The sequence below is a fragment of the Peromyscus maniculatus genome, chromosome 5 (genome assembly GCF_049852395.1).
Source record: "Peromyscus maniculatus bairdii isolate BWxNUB_F1_BW_parent chromosome 5, HU_Pman_BW_mat_3.1, whole genome shotgun sequence".
In the NCBI taxonomy this organism is placed as follows: domain Eukaryota; kingdom Metazoa; phylum Chordata; class Mammalia; order Rodentia; family Cricetidae; genus Peromyscus; species Peromyscus maniculatus.
Window position 1 is genome coordinate 79,847,555 of NC_134856.1, and position 22,893 is coordinate 79,870,447.

Genomic DNA, 22,893 nt, shown 5'->3' on the forward strand with positions numbered 1-22,893 from the left:
GAGTCACCTGAGAAGAGGGGTCCTCAGCTGAGGAATTGCTTCCTTCAGATTGCATGGACTTGTTTGCTACCCGAAGGTGTCTATGACTAGAGACTAGCTTGGAATTACTATGTATATTTCAAAGTAGTATGAGAAGAGAGAGTCTGCCACCAGTGATGAGTTAAAACGCCATGCTGAGGGCCATGTGAACGAGGTCTGAAGTGTCCAAGCTGACAGGGTTAGTCAGCTTTGGACTTGGAGGGTACTCAGGACAAGTCAGCCCCTGGCCGACCTCCAACTGACAGAGCCAAATGGAAGCTACATGGACAGAATCGAGATGTCTCAGCTGAGACTTGTCTACACTACCACCGCACCATGAGAAAATTATTTATTTGAAGACACTAAGTTTGGACATAATCATTCTAATGTATTAGGTAATGGATGTAGACATTAGAACCTGATATGGATAAAAGTCATGGCTTCAACATATGATTTCAAAATGAAAAACTATGCTTTTTTGAATGAATTATTGACTCACATGTAGGAGACACAGTGAAGATTTAAGGCACAAAAGAACACATATGTCAGGATTCTTTCAGGGAATGTTTATGCTTGCCTTGTGCCTTCAGAACCCTCTCGGATGATGGTTAGGATGGTTTGCAAGATGACGTATAAGGAAACTGCCAAAGGACAAAAACAGCATGTCTTGATCCAAATGGACTGTTTTCTCTAGTTTATGCTCCAAACGCTCACTTCGTTCTCCAGTTTTCTTTAGGAATCCCTTTTAAAGTTCCCCCTTCCCATCACAGCAAACGCATGAGACTAATGCCAGGTTCACAAGTTCCCTTTTGGATGAGTGCTCGAAGTTGGAAAATGACTACATATGTTTTCCAGTAATGTGAGACTATAGAATCTGTCACCGTGGTGGGCTGAGTGACTCAGAATGCATGTTAGAGGAGCTTTTCTCTGGTGCTCTATTTGGTGATAGCCCGCCTGCCAAGGCCTACCATGACCTGATAAAGAACCGAGTCAACCAGAAACGAAAGCCATCGTGCAGCTCAGTGTGCTCGTAGGTCCTTGGTTTCCATGACATTCCCAGAGTCCTGTCCATGTTTGGACTCATCGTGGAGTGCGGAATCACCTGAGGGTACTGGGACTTCTAGCTGTTCTCAGAAGTACCAGGTTTAGCTGCTCAACAACTACCAGTCACGCATCAGCTGTGGGACAGGCGCTGTGACAGATGTTATAAAGGTATGAACATGAATGCTACTAATTTTAAAGCTCTTATTTCCAGGGTCTACCCACAATGGCTCCAGGGAAAACTTAAGTTGACTTAGTTGAGCTTGCCTGGATCAGAATCCTCTGGTTCCCCAGGGTTGTGAGACATTTAGCTTCCAAAAGTGGATTTCATACTATCTGCTGTCAACTGAAAAAAAAATTCAAAGTAAATATTTGCTCTCTTTCTTATTTGTTTTTGTGTTAAAAGAAATGTGGGACCCGATACCACAGGGAAGGCTCTGAAGGCATCTATCTCAGACAGCAGAACAAACCGTATGTTTCCATTTCTTTGAGAGGGCAGGGAAGGGAAAAGCTGTGTGGTCACTTAACACATTCAGACACTCTGCTCAATGGTTGGCACTGTGGAAGTTTGTCCAGTCTGCCTTGGAGGGTCAAGTCAAGCACACTGGTAGGGTAGGGTTTTCCCAAAGTGAGACTCAAAGTCATGCTTTTTATATCACCTGGTCAGGCTGCCATAAAAGAACACCACAGATTGCAAAGGTATAAGTAAGACCCTTTATTTTATTTTGATGCCATTTTGGAGGCTGGAATGTAAGGGTCAAGATGCCAGGAAAGGTTGTTTTCTAGTAAGGTTTCTTGTTCTGGTTTCTAGATGTTGCTTTCTGTCTGTGTCTTCGTATGTGTGTGTGTGTGTGTGTGTGTGTGTGTGTGTGTGTGTGTGTGTCCGTGTGTGTCCTCATGTGTTTTGGGGGTGGGACTGTCACTTTCCTTCCTGTAAGGTCATTGTGCTGGTTAATATTGATTGCCAGCTTGGTGGGGTCTAGAATTACCAGACACAAGCCTTTGGGTAAATCTGTGAGGCTATTACAAAGACTAGGTTAACTGAAGTGGGACACCCCACCCTAAACATGGGTGGCACTCTCCACTGGCTGTGGTCTGGGACTACATGAGAAGGAGGAAGAGGTTGAGCACCAGCACTCACCTCTGCTGGCTGGAACAGTGTGAGCCACCCGACAGTCCTGTCACGTGCCTTTCCTGTAATGATCTCCTTGAACTATATGTCTGTTCTTCCTAAGTTGCTTCTTTCAGGTCTTTTGTTTTGGCAACAGGACAAGTAACTAACATATAGTCACCTTATGATCTAATTTAACTTGATTACCTCTATACAGGGCTTATCGCCAAACATAGCTCTACTGGGGTGAGAGTGGTCAGGATTTCAATCTGTGATGTTGTGGGGAGTATAGAATCTAGACCCTAGCACTTCTTATAGGACACATGCTAAATTACGCCTGAGGATGTATGGATAAATATATATACGTCAAGCACAAAATGTGCTCAGGGAATGCATATTAGCAATGCAGTGTGGTAATTACAAGGCTGAGCTCATTACAGATGGGAAGAATGAACCCATTCAATTAGTGCAGATCAGGAAGGCTTTTCAGAGGAGCCTTAGACTCAGGGAGGCTTTTGGATCTGGGAGTGGGTAGAGGTATACCAGGCAGAGGCAGAAGCGTGTGGGAGAACGTATGAGGTGACCTACTCACCATGACGTCTGGTGTCAACAGTCACAGAGCAGGGCCATGCAGCAAAGTCCTAAGTGCTTAGGGGATGTAGGGAGAGCATGCAGGCATGGTCCAGATTTCAGGGGAGGATGCTGTCCTCTGGAACACTGCTCTAAGCAGCTTGAACTTCACCTCGTAGCAGCAATTGGGAACCTGTTACACATTGGACATTGAGTCTATCATGTCCCTTCCAGGTCCATGCTTGCCGTGTGGCCTACAGCCAGTGGTGGTATTTTGAGGGCTATGGAATCTTCGGGGTGTGCTTGTCAGCGTCATCACTAGTGGTGGGCTTTAAAAATGTTAACTGGCACATGGCTCTACTCTCACTCTTTTCTGCCCTTGGTCATGATGTAAGGAGTTACCATCAGATACACCAGCCACCAGGAAGGACTTAGACTTGTGAGCTGAAGTAGTCCCTCCTTCCCTTGTTGCCAGCAGGTGTTCTGTCGAAGTGGCCAGAAAAGCAGCTAAAGCAATAGAGATTTTAGCAGCAGCAGCAACTGAGCAGTGTGTACTGAAAAGTTCACCCGGAAAGCAGGTGGGACACTGTGACGATGGTGGCCAGGACTGGTTAAGACACCCCATCATACTGTGGCAACAGAGCCCAGAGGCAAGTGTGGAGCTACAGGTGAAGGGGGAAAGGGGTAGCTAGCCGTTTTAGTCAGAACTTAAGAGTTGACATCAGGGTGGGGAGGAGTAGGAATTTAGGCTGGATCCCAAGTTCTGGTGGTGACTAGGGAGCCATTATGGAGAGACGAAAGACCATGCAAGGCAGGGGTGAGGGGCAATGGCAGCAGAAGATGAGTGAAGGGCAAGCAGAACGCTGCTCAGACTGGGAAGGCTCTAATATATAATAATGTATATAATATATATAATTATATTATATAAATTCTAAAACAAGTTGTTGGTTTAACTCTATGTGGAAGTAGCAAATAAAGATTGCAAAGTTATCATGATTACATGTCATATTTCAGACTAATATGAAGAGTGTAAATCTGGGGTAAGTGAGTCTATTGCTTAGCAGGCTTCCGTGTAGGGAGGATGGCTGGAAGCTGGCTGAGGACACTGTATAGGACAGATACCTTTGGAATGAGCAATTTGCTCACTGAAATCCATCGAGAGCATTTTTCTGTGTGACTATGACCTAAGCTCTTTGTGTCAGAAACGTTTCCTAATAAATAAACCCTTAGTCATCTTTGCAAAGGAAATTAAAAAGCTTTTGGTGTAGAACCATCAACCTGCTGGCCTTATTTGCCCCCCCCCCCCCCCCCCCCCCCCCCCCCCCGAGACAGGTCCTGCTTTTGCATCTGCTGTGACTCAGGTACATGGCAATGTTAGAACCTTTGGATTGGCCAGAGAAACATCTCGATGTAAGAGAGCCAGAGAATGAAAATTAGAGAGGGTTTTTAAAAAAAGACCAGAATCAGTCCTTCATTGAATTAAGCCTCCAACTGCCCTTTCATGAGGGTGGGGAGGGAAACCCGGGTCATGGGTTCTGAGCCTTCAGTTGGCTGTGAGTTTGTGTAAGTAAAACAAACTCCTTTTGAGTTTTCTTCCAAAAATATTTGGCAGGAATTCAACTGTCTGGAGAGAGACAGACAGACAGAGACTGAGACTGAGAGACACAGAGAGATAGAGAGAATAGAGAGAACACAGAAAGGAGGGAACAGAGAGAGACAAAGACAGAGATACACAGAGATACAGAGAGACACAAAGACAACGAGACAAAGAGAAAAGACAGAGACAGAAAGACAGACAGAGGGGCAGAGACAGACAGAGCAAGAGACAGAGGAGACACAGAGAGAGACAAAAAAGGCACACATATACAGAGACAGAAAGATGAGAGAGCGCATACACAAGCCGGTGCGCAATGAATTTTAAAATGTGGACCCAGTGAACTTGCATCTGTCACCTTCCGTTCGGCAGGTGACAATTCTCCCTTCTACCTTCCTGATCTTCTTTCCTGGGTCCCCGAGTGAACCAAAGGAAAGCAAACTACAGAGGCCCCTGCCACCTGACCCAGGGACCCAGAGCACTCATCTCCGCCCACTAGGGGCCAACCGGAGCCGAAAGCTCGGGGGGCGTGGCCTGGAGCGTGGGGCGTGGCCTGGAGATGACTCAGCGGCCCCGCCCCACCCCTGCCCCGCCCCGCCACTTAATTCTGACGCGCGGGGCCGCGGGTTGTGAGAGCCGCCCGGAGCCGGACGGGCTTCAGAGTCGGGCGTTGCAACCGCCGTCGGAACCGCCCTCTCGCCACCTCGGCGGCCAAGGTACCGGCTACCACCGCAAGCGGCGGAGCGCGCCGGGGAGCCGCGCGCCTTTGTGCGAGGTAGGCTGGCCCCACACTTACTTCGCACACAAAGACGAGGGGCTTGCGAGGCGGCCGCCCGCGGGGACACAGCGACGCCTGCCTGACCCCGGCCCGGGGGGACCCTGACGTTGGCCAGCAGCGCGGGGTGGGTTCGCGGTCCCTCGGGCGCAAGCGGGCGGCCGGGAGCCGGATGGCCCGCGCCGCCTGGGCAGGTCGAGGGTGCAGGGCCCGGGCGGCGGCCCCGATCGAGGGGCGCTGGGGCGGAGGGGCCCCTGGAGAGGCGGGGAATCCGGGCTGCTGCTCGGCTCATTGTTGTCTCCTCGGCCCTGCAGACCCAGACCCCCGAGACCCTGGCTGCAGCGGCTGCGCTGCCCGCGGCCAGATGCCAGCCTCGCCTGCCCCGGCGGCTGGATGGGGTCAGCGGCCCGACGCCAGCCCCTGCCGGGCAGACAAAGGCGGGGTCGTGCTACTGAGAAAGGTGGTGGTGACAACCGTTTCCTTTCGGCAAGTAACTTTTCTGTGTCGGACTCTGCTGTGCCTCTTTGAGTCCTGTAACCCCAGGAGGTTGGCTGATGTCTACGCACTAAGAGTCCCTATATTTTGTTTGGGTTCTGTGATTGCCTCCTTCAACAGTTCTGGATGACTGGGAGGTAATCTGATGCTTTAGAGCCAAGTTTTGACATGTGTGCGGGAAGTGAAGCGTCCCAGCTCTCTTTGAAATTTAGAGGGCTCCAGTTGAGAGGATGAAGTGCAGACACCAACCATACCAGTCCCTTCTCAGAAAAAATTTTGTCCAGGACGGCTAAGCGAAGTTACTTGTTGAGAATGGGTGTGACGTTGAAGGGGCTAACAGAAGAACAGGATGGGGCATGTTAGACTTGACCTTCTGAATTTGAGCCTCCTTGCTAACAGGTAGGCCGCTGACTTTTTCTAGGCATGGCCACCCCTCTGTCATTTGGAAATGTTAGCTGTTAAAGTTGCTTTAAATCCGGTCAGAGGTGCCAGTACCCGTCTAGCAAAGATTTCTTAGTGTTTGTAGTTTCAGGCTTTACACTTCCAATTATATAATGTGTATATTTGTGAAAATTTCAAAACACACACACACACACACACACACACACACACACACACACACAGAGAGAGAGAGAGAGAGAGAGAGAGAGAGAGAGAGAGAGAGAGAGAGAAGGTCATTCGTGTGGCCATCACCCAAACATACCCTGAGGATGAAGGCATGCTTGCTTCATTCATGGTAGGGAAGTGTGGTGTGTGTGTGTATAGAGAGAGAGAGAGAGAGAGACTAAATGAATACATTACTAATTCCTAACCTTGGCATTTGTCTAAAGTATGACATTTAATAATGATAACTTTGCAATATTCCTTTGCCATTTTCCCAGAGGATTAGACCAACAACTTGTTTTGGAATATATTTTCTCAGAGCCTTGCCAGTAACCACTTATACATAAGGGAGAGGGACGATGAAGGAAAAGTAATTTGTTCTGCACTTTACTGGAGAGAGCGCATCAAAAGGATTCATGGAATATACATATATATGCATATACATAGGTATGTGTATATACTTTGAATTTCAGGAGTAGCATGGACTGACTCTGTTTAAAAAGCAAATAAATCTTCTCACTTTAAAAATATTCTGAGATTCATGAGAAATGCATAATGGAAAGAGCTCCTTTGTAGAAAGAATAGCCGTGGCTTTCCAGATGCATCCACACGTGCTTCAGACAGAGTTTGAGTCAAGAAAGTAAAATAAGTTTCCACTGTGCAGTGAGGGGTTTTGAGTGTCTAAAAAGTCACTCAGTTACATATTTGGCCAAATACATGGATGTGTTTGTCATTACTTTTATTTTCCCCTTGTAAAAATTTTGATCTTTGAATTCTTTAATATGCAAAGTAGAAAGAAGCCTTTGAGATAGCCCTTTAGAAGCAGGGTGCTGAGGAGATGATGCAATAGTTTTTGAAGCCTGGAGACATCATAAGGAGGAAGTTGTGGCTGTGTGCTCTCAGGTACATGGTTTTGTTGCTCTTCCTCCCGTTTGGAGTCTGCATCTGTACTTTGGGGTTCCTTAACCTGCATGCACACTTGGAGTAGTTGCAGGGTTGTAGTGACCCCTGGATGGAGGGCAGAATGTTATGTCTCTGTCGTGATCTGTGGTGTTTCCTAGTCATGGCACTTCACTACACAATAGAATCCAAAGAAAGTCCAGGAGGAAATCGCAGCATGCCCAGCTCTTATTTTCCATCCCTCCATGGAGCTGTGGACAGTGAGAACAACAACCAACTTGGACCTCAAGTCAGAGTTTGGAAGTTCTGTTCTGTTACCATGCAGGACGAGAGCCAGTTGGAGTGTCCAGTATCAGGGCTGGAGAGTCCATTCCTGAAGTGGTTAAAAGACTTGTTTTGTACTTGAGAGACATGCTCAGAGAAATTGTGTTCCTGACCTGTAGGAAGCCAGATGCTTTACTTGTGCATTTGTTTAAAATGCACAAGTAAAGGTAGGAAGTGTCTTTACTGATTTTCTCTGTGCTGATTGAGGGGTAGAAGACAGCTCTTCTCACCAAAAGCGGGGCACAGGTGAGGACTGTGGCTTAGTTATGGTTGTTAGTGTCTAAATGCCCCATCCTTCTAGAATTCAGTGTGTAAGAATGTTTTCAGAAACCAGACTTGGGAGTTTGTTCAGTGAGATCTGGATTTTCAGACATTTGTGGAAATTCATATTTCTAGAAATATGTGCTGAGTCTAGAAAAAGTGCTGGGGGGAAATTAGGCAGCGTTGGGGCTCACTGGCTCCACACTGAGCGGGAGTGAAGGTCTATGTATGCATCCACAGCTATATCTAACTTTGGCATGGTCCCATGAGAACGTCCCATTTCCTTGGGTCTAATCTTTGCCTGTTCTTGCTTTTCCTGCTCGAAGCCATCTATTATTATTTTCTCTTTTCCTTCCTGTGGACAAGTGCTGGGTCTTTTCCATCTGAACTTTTCCTCACCCCGAGGACTTGTGGGAATGCACTTAAAGGAATGGATGCTTGCTTTTATCCACCCAGCATCACGGGTTCTGTGCTTCAGCCGTGAGAGAAATACAGTTATTTGGGAAGCTGGCCTGGGTTACCACTTAGACATGGTAAGTCGATGGGGACTGTCCTGAGGTCGCTGCAGAAGCTCTGCATAGGTGCTCGGGGCCGGGCACAGAGTTTATTGTCGTTAACAAGGCCAACGCGGCCTTTGTAGCGGGGGAGGCAAGGGGGATGTTTTAAGAGTTGTACCAAGTGACCCCCACATTGTTTAGTGGCTGTTGCTTGCAGGGTTGTAAATAGAAACGAGCACTTTTTGATTTAAGCTGTTCTAGAAAGAATGATTAAAAACCACAGGGCAGGATGGGGGTTGAGTTTCTAACTGTGTAAAGTCTGATGTGGCAGGCGGACACATGGAGCTGAGAGAGTATGAGTTGCCCAGGGCCTGCTGACGGGGGGGCTAGCTGAACTAACAGGAGGGGTGCTGTGTTTCGTCTCGAGTTTGACTGGGATGTTAGGACAGTCTCTAGTGTAGAATTGAGGAATGACTGAGAGACGCCACAGCATGTTTTCATCATCCTCACTGAAGGTAAACCTCAGGGCCAGCAGCCCTGGAAGCCAGTTAGAGTGACATGGTGTCCTGACCTGCAGAGATTCTGAGAAATGAATACTGGTGTTACCCAGAGATCAGCCGACTACAGCTGTGTTTCCTCCCCCTTTTCTGGAAATTCGATTACCGATGAAGAGGTGGCTAGAGGAGCTTGTGGGAAAACAGTGAGAGACTGTCTTCAGAGTATTCCCAAACTCGCGTGGGATGCAGGAAGGAAGAGGGGATAGTGTCAGGAGGACTGTGTTTACATCAGAGGAACGCGGGGTAGCTCTACCAAAGATGTCACTCAAAGTGGAATATGTACAGGTGTAAAGCTGGGCCTGTAGTTGATCTGCCCTCTGTAGTGGTGTGTAGTGGTGTGTGTGTGTGTGTGTGTGTGTGTGTGTGTGTGTGTGTGTGTGTGTGTATGACACACTTGTGTGAGGTCATGAGGGAGATGGGAGTTGGTATTGATGACAGTAATGTTCACTCCACACTCTCAGGCATGGAGGGCTGGTAGAGCATGCTGCGGGGATTAAGGAGGAACTCCTCAATCCTCATGCCTTGGGCTGCTGCTGATTAAGCCCTTGCCAGTCAGGAGACACACAGAGAGCTTTAGTTAGGGAATTTGCTGAGCCCTCTGTAAGCTTCCTTAGAGGTAGCTAGAGGGAATTATTAAGTCTTCTCTATCACAAGGTAGAATACAGGTTACAGTTTGATGGCCTTTTAAAAACACACTTAACATTTTCATTATAGAGCACTGAGAGAGAGAGAGAGAGAGAGAGAGAGAGAGAGAGAGAGAGAGAGAGAGAGAGAGAGCTTAGTTCATCACGTGCTTCCTGCACCAACATGAGACCCTGAGTTCAGATCCCCAGCACCCATGTAAAAATTCAGGGCCAGTGTCCGGGGAGGCAGACAGGAGGACACCTGGGTCATGTACGTCACTGCTGACCACAGGCTGGGCCCTGAACTGCTGCAGTCTAGAGCTGATTGCTTGACTGAAACTTTATGGCTGTCGGCTGGAAAGTCCCCATTTCTCTCCTCGGCTCTTTCAACCATCATCCTTCCCTTTGAGTCTGTGAACTTGACTCTTAGAGACTTCACAGAAATGCCGCCATGCAGCACTGGCCCCTCTGCAACCGACTGTCTTCACTCAGCGTGACACCTTCAGGGTTCATTAAGGTTGTAGTATACTGTAGAATTCCCATCCTTGTAAGGCCAAATAGCATCTATTGTAAGTATATACCACATTTGTCCAAAACCGTTGGTCGATATTTTAGGTGTTTCCACAAAGCTTCTAGAAGAAAACAGGAAACTCTCCTAACATTGGCTTTAGAGATGATTTCACAGATGTGATACACAGAACATAGCAAAGAACTCAAAAGTAAATGGAAATCCCATCGAAGCGAACGCCTCAGCACAGCAAAGGAGGCTGTGAGCAGAGAGAAAGGGCAGCTACAGAATTAGTAATGATTTGCCAGCCATTAGCTAAAGAGGGCTCATCTCCTAATCTGTCAAGACTTCCAGCACTCAGTAGTGAAACAGCCCAATTAAAATGGGCTAGGGATTGGAACCCGCATTTCACCCACAGCCTTGTGACTGAGAGTTTTAGTAAGGCCGTGTGTCACATGCTGGCCTAGGTGTGCTTGGAGAGGGTGAGGACTCTGCCCCTTTCTTCATCTGGCATCTCCTCTCATCATATTCCCTGGAGAGTTTTAAAGATAACCTGGTTGTGATATTAGAAATTCCATGTTGTATTCTATTCTTGGACTCAGGTTTTGGCATTCTTCCCGAAGTGTCATAATGAGGTGTGTAAGAGAGGGCTGTGGGACTCTGACATCGATATTCATGAGTGTATACCCTCTGAGAGTGGAAGTGAAACGTCAGGATTTTAAGGTGTCTGAGCCTGATGGATGCTAATGAGTTTATAAGACTTGCATACTCATAGCATAAAACTCCACAGCTCAAGTGAGCACAGGTTGTTTATGAGTGTCCAAGATAGAGACAGGAAAATTCCTGTGTCCTGGACAAAGTTAAGAATGTCACTGTGGAGATCTCTATGTAGATGTATAATGTTCTTCCCTGGAAAAGTTGATGTCATTTGAAATAGGTGCAGCTGTGACAACTGCGTTTCCGTTTCCCTTCCTCTCTCCCTCTTTCTTCCTTTCTTTTTCCTCTGTGGTTGCACAGAGTAATACAGTGTGCTTGAAAGAGAGAAGCCTCGACTGCAGCCCAGCTCACCATAAATTAGTGCATGTCTGAGACAAGCTGCTCAGCTTCCTCCTCCGGAAGTGGAGATCGTTCCACTAACCCACCTCTCACTGTTACCTTCATGTCTTATACCTGTTGATGCCCCTTGTGACTATCAACTACTGCTATAGAGCACGCCCCAGGGGGCTCGGAACATGAGTCATTCCTTAGGAGATGGTGTAAGGAGATAGGACTGGAATGGTGAGGAAAATGCTCTGCACTTCCTGTAGGTCCTGCTGTGAGAGGCCCAGTTCAGTTATTCTGTGCTTAAGGAAGTGGAAACATCATAAAGTTTGATGTGGGCTGTTAAGGATCCTATATTCTTATCTGTAAAATACAACAATAGCACCAAATGCAAATACTGACAATATGATTACTACCAACTAACAGTCTTTATTTATTTATTTATTTATTTATTTATTTATTTATTTATTTATTTATTTATTTATTTGGTTTTCGAGACAGGGTGTCTCTTGTGTAGCTTTGCGCCTTTCCTGGAACTCACTTGGTAGCCCAGGCTGGCCTCGAACTCACAGAGATCCACCTGGCTCTGCCTCCCGAGTGCTGGGATTAAAGGCGTGCACCACCACCGCCCGGCCTAACAGTCTTTAGTAGTGTCCTATGTAGTAGACCTAATACTAAATGCTTTATGAAATTTGTTCATTCAGCATTAATGAACTCTGGTGTGTGCCAGTCCATATTGCAGACTAGCGTCTAGGGATAGAACAGATTGAAGTCCCACTTGTTTGGAGTTAGTGTGCTAATGGCCGATAGACAGTAAATAAATACAGATGAGCTATACAGCTGTGCTGCCAAGGGAACAAGTCTAGTTAGGGGCTGCAACCTGCTGGAGAGGAAGTAATGCTTTTAATAGGGCTAGGGTCCTATTTTGAGTTTTGAACAAAGGGAACAAGTCTGTAACACACTCCAGTTTGTCTGGGTAGAGTAAAGGGCCTGGAGTCCATGGGAGCTTGATGTAGAAGGAACCACAAGAAGGCTAATGTGGATGGAGCCAGGTGGGCAGGCAAGAGGAAGGGTTTGAGATGAGGTCCCGTGATGAGGAAACTGGCTGATACAGAAGCCATGGGTGCATCCTGAGCAGGGGTGGAAGAGATGGCCTGTTTTCTGTCTTTCTCTCTGGCTGTAGAGGGTAGTGGTGGCTTCCGAGGATCCAACATAGACGCAGGAAGGTCAGTGGAAGTAGATGCTCAACTGTATCCTTGAGGGGCTCCAGTGACTGTATGGAGTTGGTGAGAAGTAGCTGGATGGTATATTATGAAGACGGGCCACAGCGACCTGCCAATGATTTGGATTGATACTGGCTAGTGAAAGAATCATGAAGGAGATCTAATTATGAGACCCAAGCCACCAGGTGAATGATGATGTCATTTACTAGAAGAGAATGACTGGCTGAGAATTATCTTTATAATACACTGTGGTCTCTGAAATTGCTTTATTCTTGTATCACAGATGAGGAAGCCAAGGATTAGAGAAGCTGAGATGTTGCCCGGGAAGAGGCTAGGAGTTGGGATAGAATCCAACTGAACCAGTGCTTCTCAGCTCATTTTTGCTCCGTTCTGTCTATAGCTGAATGATGACGGCAGATGGGTGTCAAGTTTCATGGGAGCACTTTGGAAATGTGTCATTTTTTTTCCATACACCTTTGTTATGTTCTTTGTTTTTACAGTATACTTTGTTGAAGTATAATTTACATTTCATCGAATTCACCTATTATCAACATACTGTTCATAGTTTTTCATAATTTGTAGGCTTCGCAGCCATCATCCCAGTTTGGTTTGAGATTTTACAGTCAGTTCCCATTCCCACCTCAGCCTTAGGCGACTGCAGCTCAGAGTCTCCAGAGTTTCGTTTTTCAGGAATTTTGGACAAATGGAGTCATACAGTATAGCTATGAGGTTGGCTTTGTTCAGCTACATAAAGCTTTTGAGATTCATTCATTGTTTTGTAATTCATATACCATTTTGTTTGTTCGGTTTTTGTCTTTTTTAAGATAGGGTTTATGTAGCTCTGGCTGTCCTGAAACTCCCTGTGTAGACCAGGTTGGCCTTGAACTCAGAGACTAGTCTACCTACTTCTGCCTCCAGAGTGCTGGGGTTAAAGGAGTGCACCACCACTACCTGGCTTCCTGATTCATATGCTTTTAAGGGGCATTCTTGGCCTTTCTTAGAACGATGTACTCTTTGCTGATGGGAAAAGCATCATTGGGATGTACCTTAAGATGGCATTAGTAAAAATCATAGTGTTCTCCAGTGCAGGACTCTGTTAATATTGCTGTCTTTTGTGATCTTCTAGGAGATTCCATGAGGGTGGTTGTGTGCTTAGTGCTTGACCAAGGAGGAGTCTAGAGTGCTGAGACACTAAAAAGCTTGCCCAGGGTGATAAAGCTAAGATCGAGTTTCGGCTTTGACCTTCTAGAACTGCCTCTTCACTGTGTCGATGAGCTCCTCTGACCCCGTGTTTAAAGTTTGCACATTTTAACTTCAGGGAGGGCTGAGATTTCCAGTAGAGAAACAGGCTTGCAGATAAATCTGAAGTTGTAGCTTTAAGAACAATGTTTGTCCTAAATTTTCAGTTTGGCTTTACCATATGGAGATTATGGAATCTTAAAGTGGTCCTTTCTTGGGGTAATTTTCTTAGGCATAGCATCAGAGTGGCACTAGATTAAAAGCACATAATTATGCCATTAGCCAGAGCTTGCATGCTTGAGCTATGTTTTCAATGTGGTGTTTACCAGAAATACATTTTTGTATGAAGTACCCTGAGGCTACTTATGACTTAACTATTACTGGACGGAATTTAATTAGGCATCATACATTTTTAAAGATGATTATGTAATTGCATTAGATATTAATGTATTTTCTCCTCTTTGTGCCAATTGCATATTTGAACAGATTTTTTTCCATCTATGTAACATTCCTATTAGAAGATTTCATATCCTGTGTTGCAGGAGGATTCCTTATATATCACAAATATTCTAAATTGTGGAAGATATTTTCAACAACTCAGTCACACCAGTAGCTTGGTAAGGGCTGGTCACATGTGTTTATCTGGGGTAAGCACCCATGAGCTGGGACTGTTGTACAACAGGGAGCTGTTTGGAATAAGGGCACATTTTACGCCTAGATTTCACTCTTGGTTTCCGGTAAGACTCTTTGCTAGTTCCACCTCTTTCTAAGTTCCTAAGGATGAAAGTGTAGCATTGTTACACCAGCTTTTCAAAGGTAGTATGTTTTCCATCTTTTAGGATTTTACCATATAATCTAGTTTACTAGTTCAAAGTCACAACTAAAACCCTGCATTTCTTTTTAGAATACTACATTTTAAGAAGAAAAAAAAAACAAATTTAATTAAAAAAATTTTTCCTTTGACTTATCTTGTTTGAATTGCCAAGAGTCTACCGGTTTTTTGTTTGTTTGTTTTGTTTTCCTCTTAAAAGAGATGAGTGGGTGTGGTGCTACACACTGACGTTGGTGAAAAAATACAGAAATCAGATCCTGCCCAACTCCGGAGGCAGAGGTGGTAGAGTGGAGCCTTGTTTAAGATGTGAAAGTCTAAGTAGCCTTTTGGCCTCGCTTGTCTCCCGTTCTCTCAACGTCCAGCCTCCTGTTCACTTCAGATCTGACTCCTCTGCTCCAAGAGCTGACTTTTCGCTTTCTCTCAGAACAAGTTTCAGATAAAACCCTGGGCTGCTACAGACTTATTTGCAAAAGTTTCTGAGTGGGAAGATCTGCAAGTTTCCTCTTGGGGCATCCCCAGGACTGGCCCGTGTTCTTTCCACCTCAGAGGCTTCCCCTCCTGAGCTGGGCAGAGCATACCACCCTTGCTTATTTCTGTCACTAGGTCCTGCCCTTTGCCTGAGGGGTGGCTGAAGGTGCTGTTAACCGAAAACTCAGGCAAGATGTGGGCAAGGCCAGAAATCTGCTGAATTTGTCCACGTTTTAACGTCGGCCTCATTTCTAAATAGTGTGACAGTAGCTTTATTATACCTGGGTTCTTTGAAATCAAATCTTCAAAATGTACACAGGCTGCATGCATGTGTTAGTCCGTCCTCTTAAGGCTTTTAAATCCAGCACCTCTGTTCTTCCCCTGCACCTTCTTCCGTGTGCTGATGGTTTGTTGAGGAAACCGGGTGACTTGTCTGTAGAATGGCCCACTTCCTGGACTGGACTGCAGTTCGCTTTGAAAACTTGTCCCACTCGTTCACGTGTAAACTGGAACTTAGCACCACTGCTCCACTGGGTTGCTGGTCAGCTCTTTTTTTTTTTTTTTTTTTTTTTTTTTTTTTTTTTTTTTTTTTTTTTTTTGTTGTTGTTGTTGTTGTTGTTGTTGTTATTTTTTTTTTTTTTGAGACAGGGTTTCTCTGTGTTGCTTTGGAGCCTTTCTTGGAACTCACTCAGGCTGGCCTTGAACTCAAAGAGATCTGCCTGCCCCTGCCTCCCGAATGCTGGGATTAAAGGCATGTGCGTGCCACCACCGCCCGGCGCTCGTCAGCTCTTTGGGCAGGGATGATTTGTTGGTAGTGACATCTGCTTCGTCTTGCATCCTCCCAAGACAGTGCCTGGCTGTCACTCATGGCGATGTGAGCATTGATCATTGGGTTTCTGTGTTGGCAGCTTGATCCTTCATTGTGAATTTTCCCCATCGACCTTTCTCCTAATGCTGTTAGCATCTATTGATGATGGTTGCTTGAATGAAGTATTTCATTAGAGATTGTTTGATGAGCAACTTAGTGAGTGTGAGATGAGATGCACAGTGACCAAAGCGTCTGGCAAAACTCCATGTGGAAGCAGCTGAAGGACGCTAGGGACTTAACAGAGAAAAACTGGTGGCTGAGCTGCTCCAGTCATTCATGCCGTGTGCTCCCTACCATTAAAGTTAATTGCCGTTTGTACTGTCTTTATACCTGCTATTGTGTCAGGTTCGTTTGATTGTAAGTTGGGTTTTATAGTAATATTAAATTCTGTATGTGTATACTGTTAGGAGCTTAGAGCATAGGATTATAAGGTACAGTTCCACGTTGTGGCACAGACCATCATCCGTTATCTTCTTCAGTAACCGCTTGTAAATTTCTGATGTGTTAAGGACATGTATGACCAGGCTTTTCTTAGAAAAGGTAAATCATTAATGAATTAAAAAACATGGAGCTGGAGAGGTGGCTCAGTGGCAAGCAGTGCTTACTGCTCTTCAGAGGATTCAAGTTTAGTTCCCAGAACCTATGTTGGTGGCTCATGGCCATCTTAATTCCAGCTCCAGATGACTTCTTCTGGCCTCCATGGGCACCAGTACACATGTGTTACACACATACATATGCACAAACAGACAGACACACACACACAGACACAGACAGACAGACAGACAGACACAGACACACACACACACACACACACACACACACACACACGAGACATACATGTTATACATAAATTTCTTTTTAAAAGAGGAGCATGGGCAATAGCTCAGTTGGTAAAGTACTTCTTGTGCAAGCACGATGACCTGAATGTGATACCTAGAACCTATACACAAGCCAGGTGCACCAGTATGTGTCTGTGACCCCAGTGCTGGGGAGTCAGGGAAAGGAGGACCATAGGAGCACTGGCCAGCCAGTCTAGCTGGACTGATGAGCTGCATGCTCAGTGAGAGACTGTCTCTAAATAAAATAAGGTAGATAGTGATTATGAAAGACACCTGATATCAATGTCTGCCCTTCACATATGTCTATGTGCACACAGGAACATGTATGCACTTTTATGCACTCACACACACAGACATACCCACGAATTCACACAGACACACACACAGACACACACACACACACACACACACACACACACACACACACACACACGGGAGAATGATAAAGCTGAGATAGTTTTGTTTCGTTCTGCTGAAACACAGGAGAAATCACAGACAGTTTTCAACTTTAATGGTAAGAGTGGTTGGGAAAGATGGATGACTGTGTTTCCAGTAGGAAGTATAGAGAGTGCTCCTTTTAAAGGGCCATGCCATAGCAAATGAAATTAGCCTACTTCACCAGCGAGCTGCACTTGGGCACTACAGTCTGACCTGGAGTACCCTCAGCAGTGAAGGGCATGGAAATATATTGGTTCCTCCTGTGTGGATGACCGTCTCTTGGTACCGTAGGAAGCTTCTGGAAACCACATTGTGACAAGGATCATCATTATGATGGTACTGAGAGTCTTAATTAAAGATCATGCTTTTGACTAGACAATTGTATCAAGTAAATCTTGGCTCTGACCGTAGGCATAAAAAAGATGAAATCTGGAGTATTAAAAGAACTTGACATTGTAAAATGATGCTTACAAAAGCCACAGCAATCAGGAAGTCATCTGGCTTAGTCTCCATTTGTGAGGGGATGGGGGCAATGGTGAATGAACTAGTACTTAGATGTTAAGCAGCCTTCCTGGGACCACACAGCTAATAATGGAGATATGCAGCCTAAACTCACACTGGAAAAATTCTCCCTAATACTTGGGTGTTTATGTGCATGCTAAATGATTTCTATGCATCAGTTTTTAGACTCCTTACAACCTTGTGATATTGGACTATCCACTTTACCAAAGCAGAAATTCTCCATAATCACCACTGTCACACAGACCTGCATTATACTAACTACAGAAAGTGTGTTGGTACCCATCCTGTGGTCCTGTCTGACTGCCTGCCCTCCTCCTTCTTACTATTTTTTTTAAAAAGATTTATTTATTATGTATACAGTGTTCTGCCTGCATGTATACCTGCATGCTAGAAGAGGGCACCAGATCTCATTATAGATGGTTGTGAGCCATGATGTGGTTGCTGGGAATTGAACTGAGGGCATCTGGAAGAGCAGCCAGTGCTCTTAACCTCTAAGCCATCTCTCCAGCCCCCTCTTACTATTTTTAATGTGGGCTTTTGTGTGTGGGGGGGGGGCAGAGTCAAAGGAATGTCATATTCTCATTGTCCATAAGCATTGTCTTTCCAGAGCCTTTCATGTACTCTGAAGATCTGAATGATTTTTTTTTTTTAAAGATACCATCTTTAAGTTTTGTCAGTGGAAATTGATGTGTTAGCTAGAGTAAGTATTATTTAAATGGTAATTTCTCTCAGCTTTTAAAAAGGCTTTAAAAGAGCTTTGGGGTACTAGATGCTTTAAGACTCTTAGAAGATGTCTAGGTAATTTGAACTGATAGTATATTTTGATAAGTGCCTTGGGCCAACTCAAAAAAAATCCTCTGATCACTTTTATTTTATACAACTACCATTTGCCCTTTAAATACATGAAGCCATCACCAGGGAATTGACTTGGGGGCCCTCTGAGAACTGCTTGTCTCCTTCTCTTCCCTATTCCTGTCAGTTCTGGAGCTGAGGCTTCCTGCAGGTACCCCTGGGGAGGAGTGTGGGTGGTAGATTGGGGGGGGGGCGGTTCACCCTCTGATGAGAAGTGGAGGGAGATGATGTCTGGGGCTGCTTTCCCGAGGTTAGCCTTGCTCCCTCAGGCTTCGGACATCCCTTCCCTCTGGAGCACCGGAAGCACAGTGGGTGTTCCCCCGAGCTGTTCCTTGGACAGTCACCTATGTTACCCAAGCCCCCGAGGAGGAGACTGGACAAGAGTGCCCACGGGGGTGGGGTTTCTTCTCCGATCCACGAGCAGCTTCAGTTTGTGATACAATAAAAAACCACGCTTGGCTCTGCGCCTCCCCTTAGATGTGCCCAGAGAACACTTGTTTGCGTTCAGTGCCCCTAAATTACAATTCATTGGGCGCTTCCTGTTTCACACTTAATGGCTGAGAGCTGTGACTTGAACAAGACTGTTGTTTTTTCCCCTCTAAGTCCATTTCTGCTAGAAACTAAGCAGTTCGTGTGCACTGTCTGGAACATGTTGCATGCCTGCGCTTTGGGGAAAACAGAGCGCATAGCTGACTAATTTCAAAAACGGCCTATTTATAGCTCTCTCAGAGTCATTGTCAGACACTTGGTCTGTGTGCTCTTGCTAACGTCAGTCATATGGATCCACATGGCTTTTTAAATGGAGATAAATTGTTTTTTATGTGTGGGTGATTCATTTGATAGTCCTCTCTAAATTCATACCCGAGGGTTTTTCTGAAGCGTGTTACTGCAGTAATAGCCCAGGGAGGAGTTTTCAACAATTAGCATTGGATTGAATGTGGGATGGTGCTTTAGAGAACTCACACACAACTCTGTGTGTGTGTGTGTGTGTGTGTGTGTGTGTGTGTGTGAGAGAGAGAGAGAGAGAGAGAGACAGAGAGAGACAGAGAGAGAGACAGAGAGACAGAGAGACAGAGACAGAGAGAGGAGGGAGAGGGAATAGACGGGTGTGGGGGCCAGAGGAGGACAGCAGAACTCCTGCTCCATCACGCTCCACTGTGCTCCCTTGGAACAGAGTCTCTTACTGAGCCTGGAGCTGGCCCGGCAGCCAGTAAGACCCCCAACTCACTTGCTTCTCCTTCACCACAGCCCACAGCACTCGGGATGCAGGCAGATGTATGGCCACATCTGGCTTTTTACTGTGTCGGGAGTTTGAACTCAGGTCCTCATTCTTACTAAGTGGTTTTACATGCTGAGACCTCTCCCCAGCCCTCTTATTTTGTAACACATGCTGAAGCTGCTGGGTCACACAGGATCTAAAGCTCTTTAGTGTGTATCTGCAACTAGGACTCTTCCCTTGGCCTCTAGGCTAATGCAGTGTTATTGGCTGGTGCAGCCTTGCCTTATAATACCTACCCTCTATGTTTGCCACAGCAAAGAATACATTCAGGAAACGAGTCACTGGTTACTGAGATGGTGACGGTTTTATTGCAGAGAAAGAATGGCAGGCTTTGAAATTCTGTATGTAAGAGATAAGTCCTGTTTATATGAATAGAAAGTCTAAAACATTAAGTGTTAAAAATAGTTTCTCATATCATAGACAAAAGTCTTGGCATTTGTTTACACAGAGGAGAACTCTCTTTGCTGCCTCTCCATTTTGACTTCTAGGGCCGAACAACTGCCTGTAGTTGAACATATTTATAAGGGCATTCTAAATAAATGGAAGAGAATGTGTCTTTGTGGATAAACACATGGGAATAAAATGTGAGTTCTTCTCATGGTACTTGAATGAAGTATCTCAAACACTACCATGGCCTTAGTCTTTTGTAGACATGTGACATCATTCATTGATTCTAAGGGCAAGCAAGAGAAAATAAGAACTTGATGTTGGCTAGAACTATGTGATGTGTGAGATGTTCTTGCCCCATGAACTCAAATGTTCTCCTCTTTACGTTCTGACCCTAAAGTGAGCCAGCAGGTAAAGTGTAGGCACTGTGTCTATGTGCAGGTATCAGTAATGCTCCCCGTGGGTGCCTCCCCAGGATGCTATCTTGATGTGACTTCATACATGACTGACGACATGGCTATCCAGTGGCATGAGACTTTCAATCTCATTAGGACTCAGAGAATTTGCCCCAGGGTTGGGTTAGCCTGTTCCTTATGAGCCTTTCATCTGCTCTTGAAGTTTTGGCTCACCTAAGCAGTGGTAGAGTATAAAGAAAAGATAAGAGTTGGCAGAGGGCTCAACCTGGAGCTTTGGGATCTGTCTTTGTTAGGGTTACTATTGCTGTGATGAAACACCAGGACCAAAAGCAAGTCTGAAAGGAAAGAGTTTATTTGGCTTACACTTACACATCACTGTTCATCATCAAAGGAAGTCAGGACAGGAACTCAAACAGGACAGGAACCTGGAGGCAGGAGCTGATGCAGACCATGAAGGGGTGCTGCTTACTGGCTTGCTCTCCATGGCCTGCCCACCCCACTCCCCCACAGAACACAGGACTACCACAATGGCTTGGGCCTTCCCCATCAACCTATAACCTCGACCCCATGGAGACATCTTCTTAATTGATGATTTTCCTCCTCTTAGATGACTTTATCCTGTGTCAAATTGATATAAAACTATCCAGCACCAAATCTAATTGGCCAATGGAGGGGACACCTCTGGGCAGAAACATGTGGATGGCTGTTAGTTTGGGCTGCTAGATATTGAGTGGCTTAAGTGACCAACATTCACTTCTTAGTTTGGAGACTGAGAAGGCTGAGATGAAGGTGCTGGCCAGTTCAGGGTTGGGAAAGGCTCACATTCAGGTTTATAGATGACCTTCTTCTTGCTGTATCCTGACATGGCAGAGAGGAAAAGTAAAATAAAATGGCTTTCCTCTGCTCCTTCTTTAAGGGTATGCATTTCATCAGAAGGGCTCTACTCCATTGCATTTTGGGGTAGGGTTCAAAAGGGTGAATTTTAGGTGAGACAACATTTGATCAGTGGTTCAGACTCTCTGGGAAGGTTGATTCTTAGGATTAAGAAAGTGTTCTGCAGAGAAGGCAGGTCTTCAGGGGTCCAGGATGGATGTGGAGGTGAAGGATTGGGAATGGTAGAAGTAACAGTGCTGGTGTAGGCAGGAATCTGGCACACGAGAAAGCCACTAGATCAGGTTACCCAAACTCAGGGTGAGCAGTGATGCTGAACAGCAGATCTTACCCAGAGTGTTTGTTGTTTCGTGAGGGCCTGGTAGCTAAGAATTGTTTGCTGGTTGAGAGCAACACTACACTCAAGCAGGCAGGACCCAGTGTCACCTGTTAGTGGCAGGTGGAGAACAGGGAAGGAACCTTCCGGAAAGGTCAGTATTTCTCCTGACTTGACTGGTTAGTCTAGGCGTAATTACTAACAGAGCCTTTATCTGCTCCAAAAAGTGCCATGGCTATGGCAGATAATACAGCTTATATGCGTGCGGCTGCAGAGAGATGCTCACTGCGTGCATCAATGAAAATCCTGACTGAAGATTTGTCCCACAGCGGCTTCCATGCTGAGTCAACAGTTTGCTTGTCATTGGAGAACCCTGGCTGTTCCCTTTGCATATTGACTGTTTGAATTCTAAGAGACACTGTGCATGGTCATTCTCTGAGCTCTCCTCTCTGGGTTTGTTTTAGATGGTTGACTGCTCAGCTAATATTGGAAACTTCAGGACATCACACGCCGCAGTATTTGTTATTGTACCTCTTCTGGAGTCTCTTAGGGGACTGCGGTCTCTTTTCCTGGGGGCTCCTAGGAGCACAGAGGCCCCTTGAGGTGTTGCTGGCTAGGACTGTTGAGAAAAGGAGGCAGGGGAGAGAGGAAGGAGGGGAGGCAGAGCCTTCTTCACTTTCCAGCCTGATGAGACTTGGTTTCTGAAGCCTTGTTTTTATTGACTGCTGAAAAGTGGGAATGTTGAGTAAGGTCAATGGGAGGGATCTGGGGTCCTCAGAGTTGCTGATCTTCATGCAGAGAGAGCCCCCATGCTTGTGTTCCTTGTCTCTCTTTGGGAATCAAGAGTGAGGTTTTTAGTTGAACCATTTTATTTGGAGGCCATCGCATGTAGACCATTGTCGTGCCTGAGATGCCTTTGTTCCTGGTGAAATGTGATGAAAGACCTGGAGCCTGGATGCTGTGGGGTGAGAAAGCAGTCCCATGGGGGTCATGCTTGCTTTCCCACCTTGGCTTGTGCCTGTGTTCACTTGATTATGCACTGAAGCCCTCCAGGTCTGGAAACAGGACAGGGACCTTGTGAGAATCTGGAGTCCCCTGCAGGGCTTTCCTGCTTCCTGCAGCTGGGCACCTGACACTAAGCTTCTGCCTGGACTCAGGTGTGACATTCACTGTTGATCGCCATGGGGCTGAGTGAGCTTCAGAAAGTCCCACCTTGTTTGCTCTCCTCAGCTAGTCTTTGTGTTTGTCAGAAACTCTGGTCAGCAGGAGACGCTGGGAATTCCCTTATAAGGTGGCATTTACTCTTGTGTGTTTCTGTCGTTTTTTGTTCCACATGTCCTGAACTTAGACCCCTTTTCCCTAAGGACAGTCACAGCAATGGCCCTCATAGGGAGAAAGCACCATC

General features: G+C 45.9%; 1 protein-coding gene and 1 long non-coding RNA gene across 6 annotated transcripts in view; one reads left to right on the forward strand and one right to left on the reverse strand.

Annotated features, from left to right (window-relative positions):
* Positions 1–333: 333 nt before the first annotated feature.
* LOC121829521 (uncharacterized) lies at positions 334–5,518 on the reverse strand. Its single transcript, XR_013051455.1, has 2 exons — positions 5,131–5,518; positions 334–1,405 (listed from the first exon to the last, which is right to left on the reverse strand). It is a non-coding gene; the product is annotated as an uncharacterized LOC121829521 (long non-coding RNA).
* Positions 4,931–22,893, forward strand: part of Fam107b (family with sequence similarity 107 member B) — a 70,005-nt gene continuing 52,042 nt past the window's right edge. Inside the window, exon 1 of one of the 5 annotated variants that reach the window (XM_006985911.4) lies at positions 4,931–5,109. Coding sequence is in view for 1 of the 5 variants with exons in the window: in XM_076572724.1 (XP_076428839.1) it covers positions 5,954–6,003 (50 nt within the window). In the remaining 4 variants the exon portion in view is untranslated. Of the gene's footprint in view, positions 5,237–5,306; positions 6,004–22,893 lie in introns of those variants that run through there. The other 4 variants (XM_006985912.4, XM_076572727.1, XM_076572725.1 and 1 more) reach the window with 4 other exon arrangements.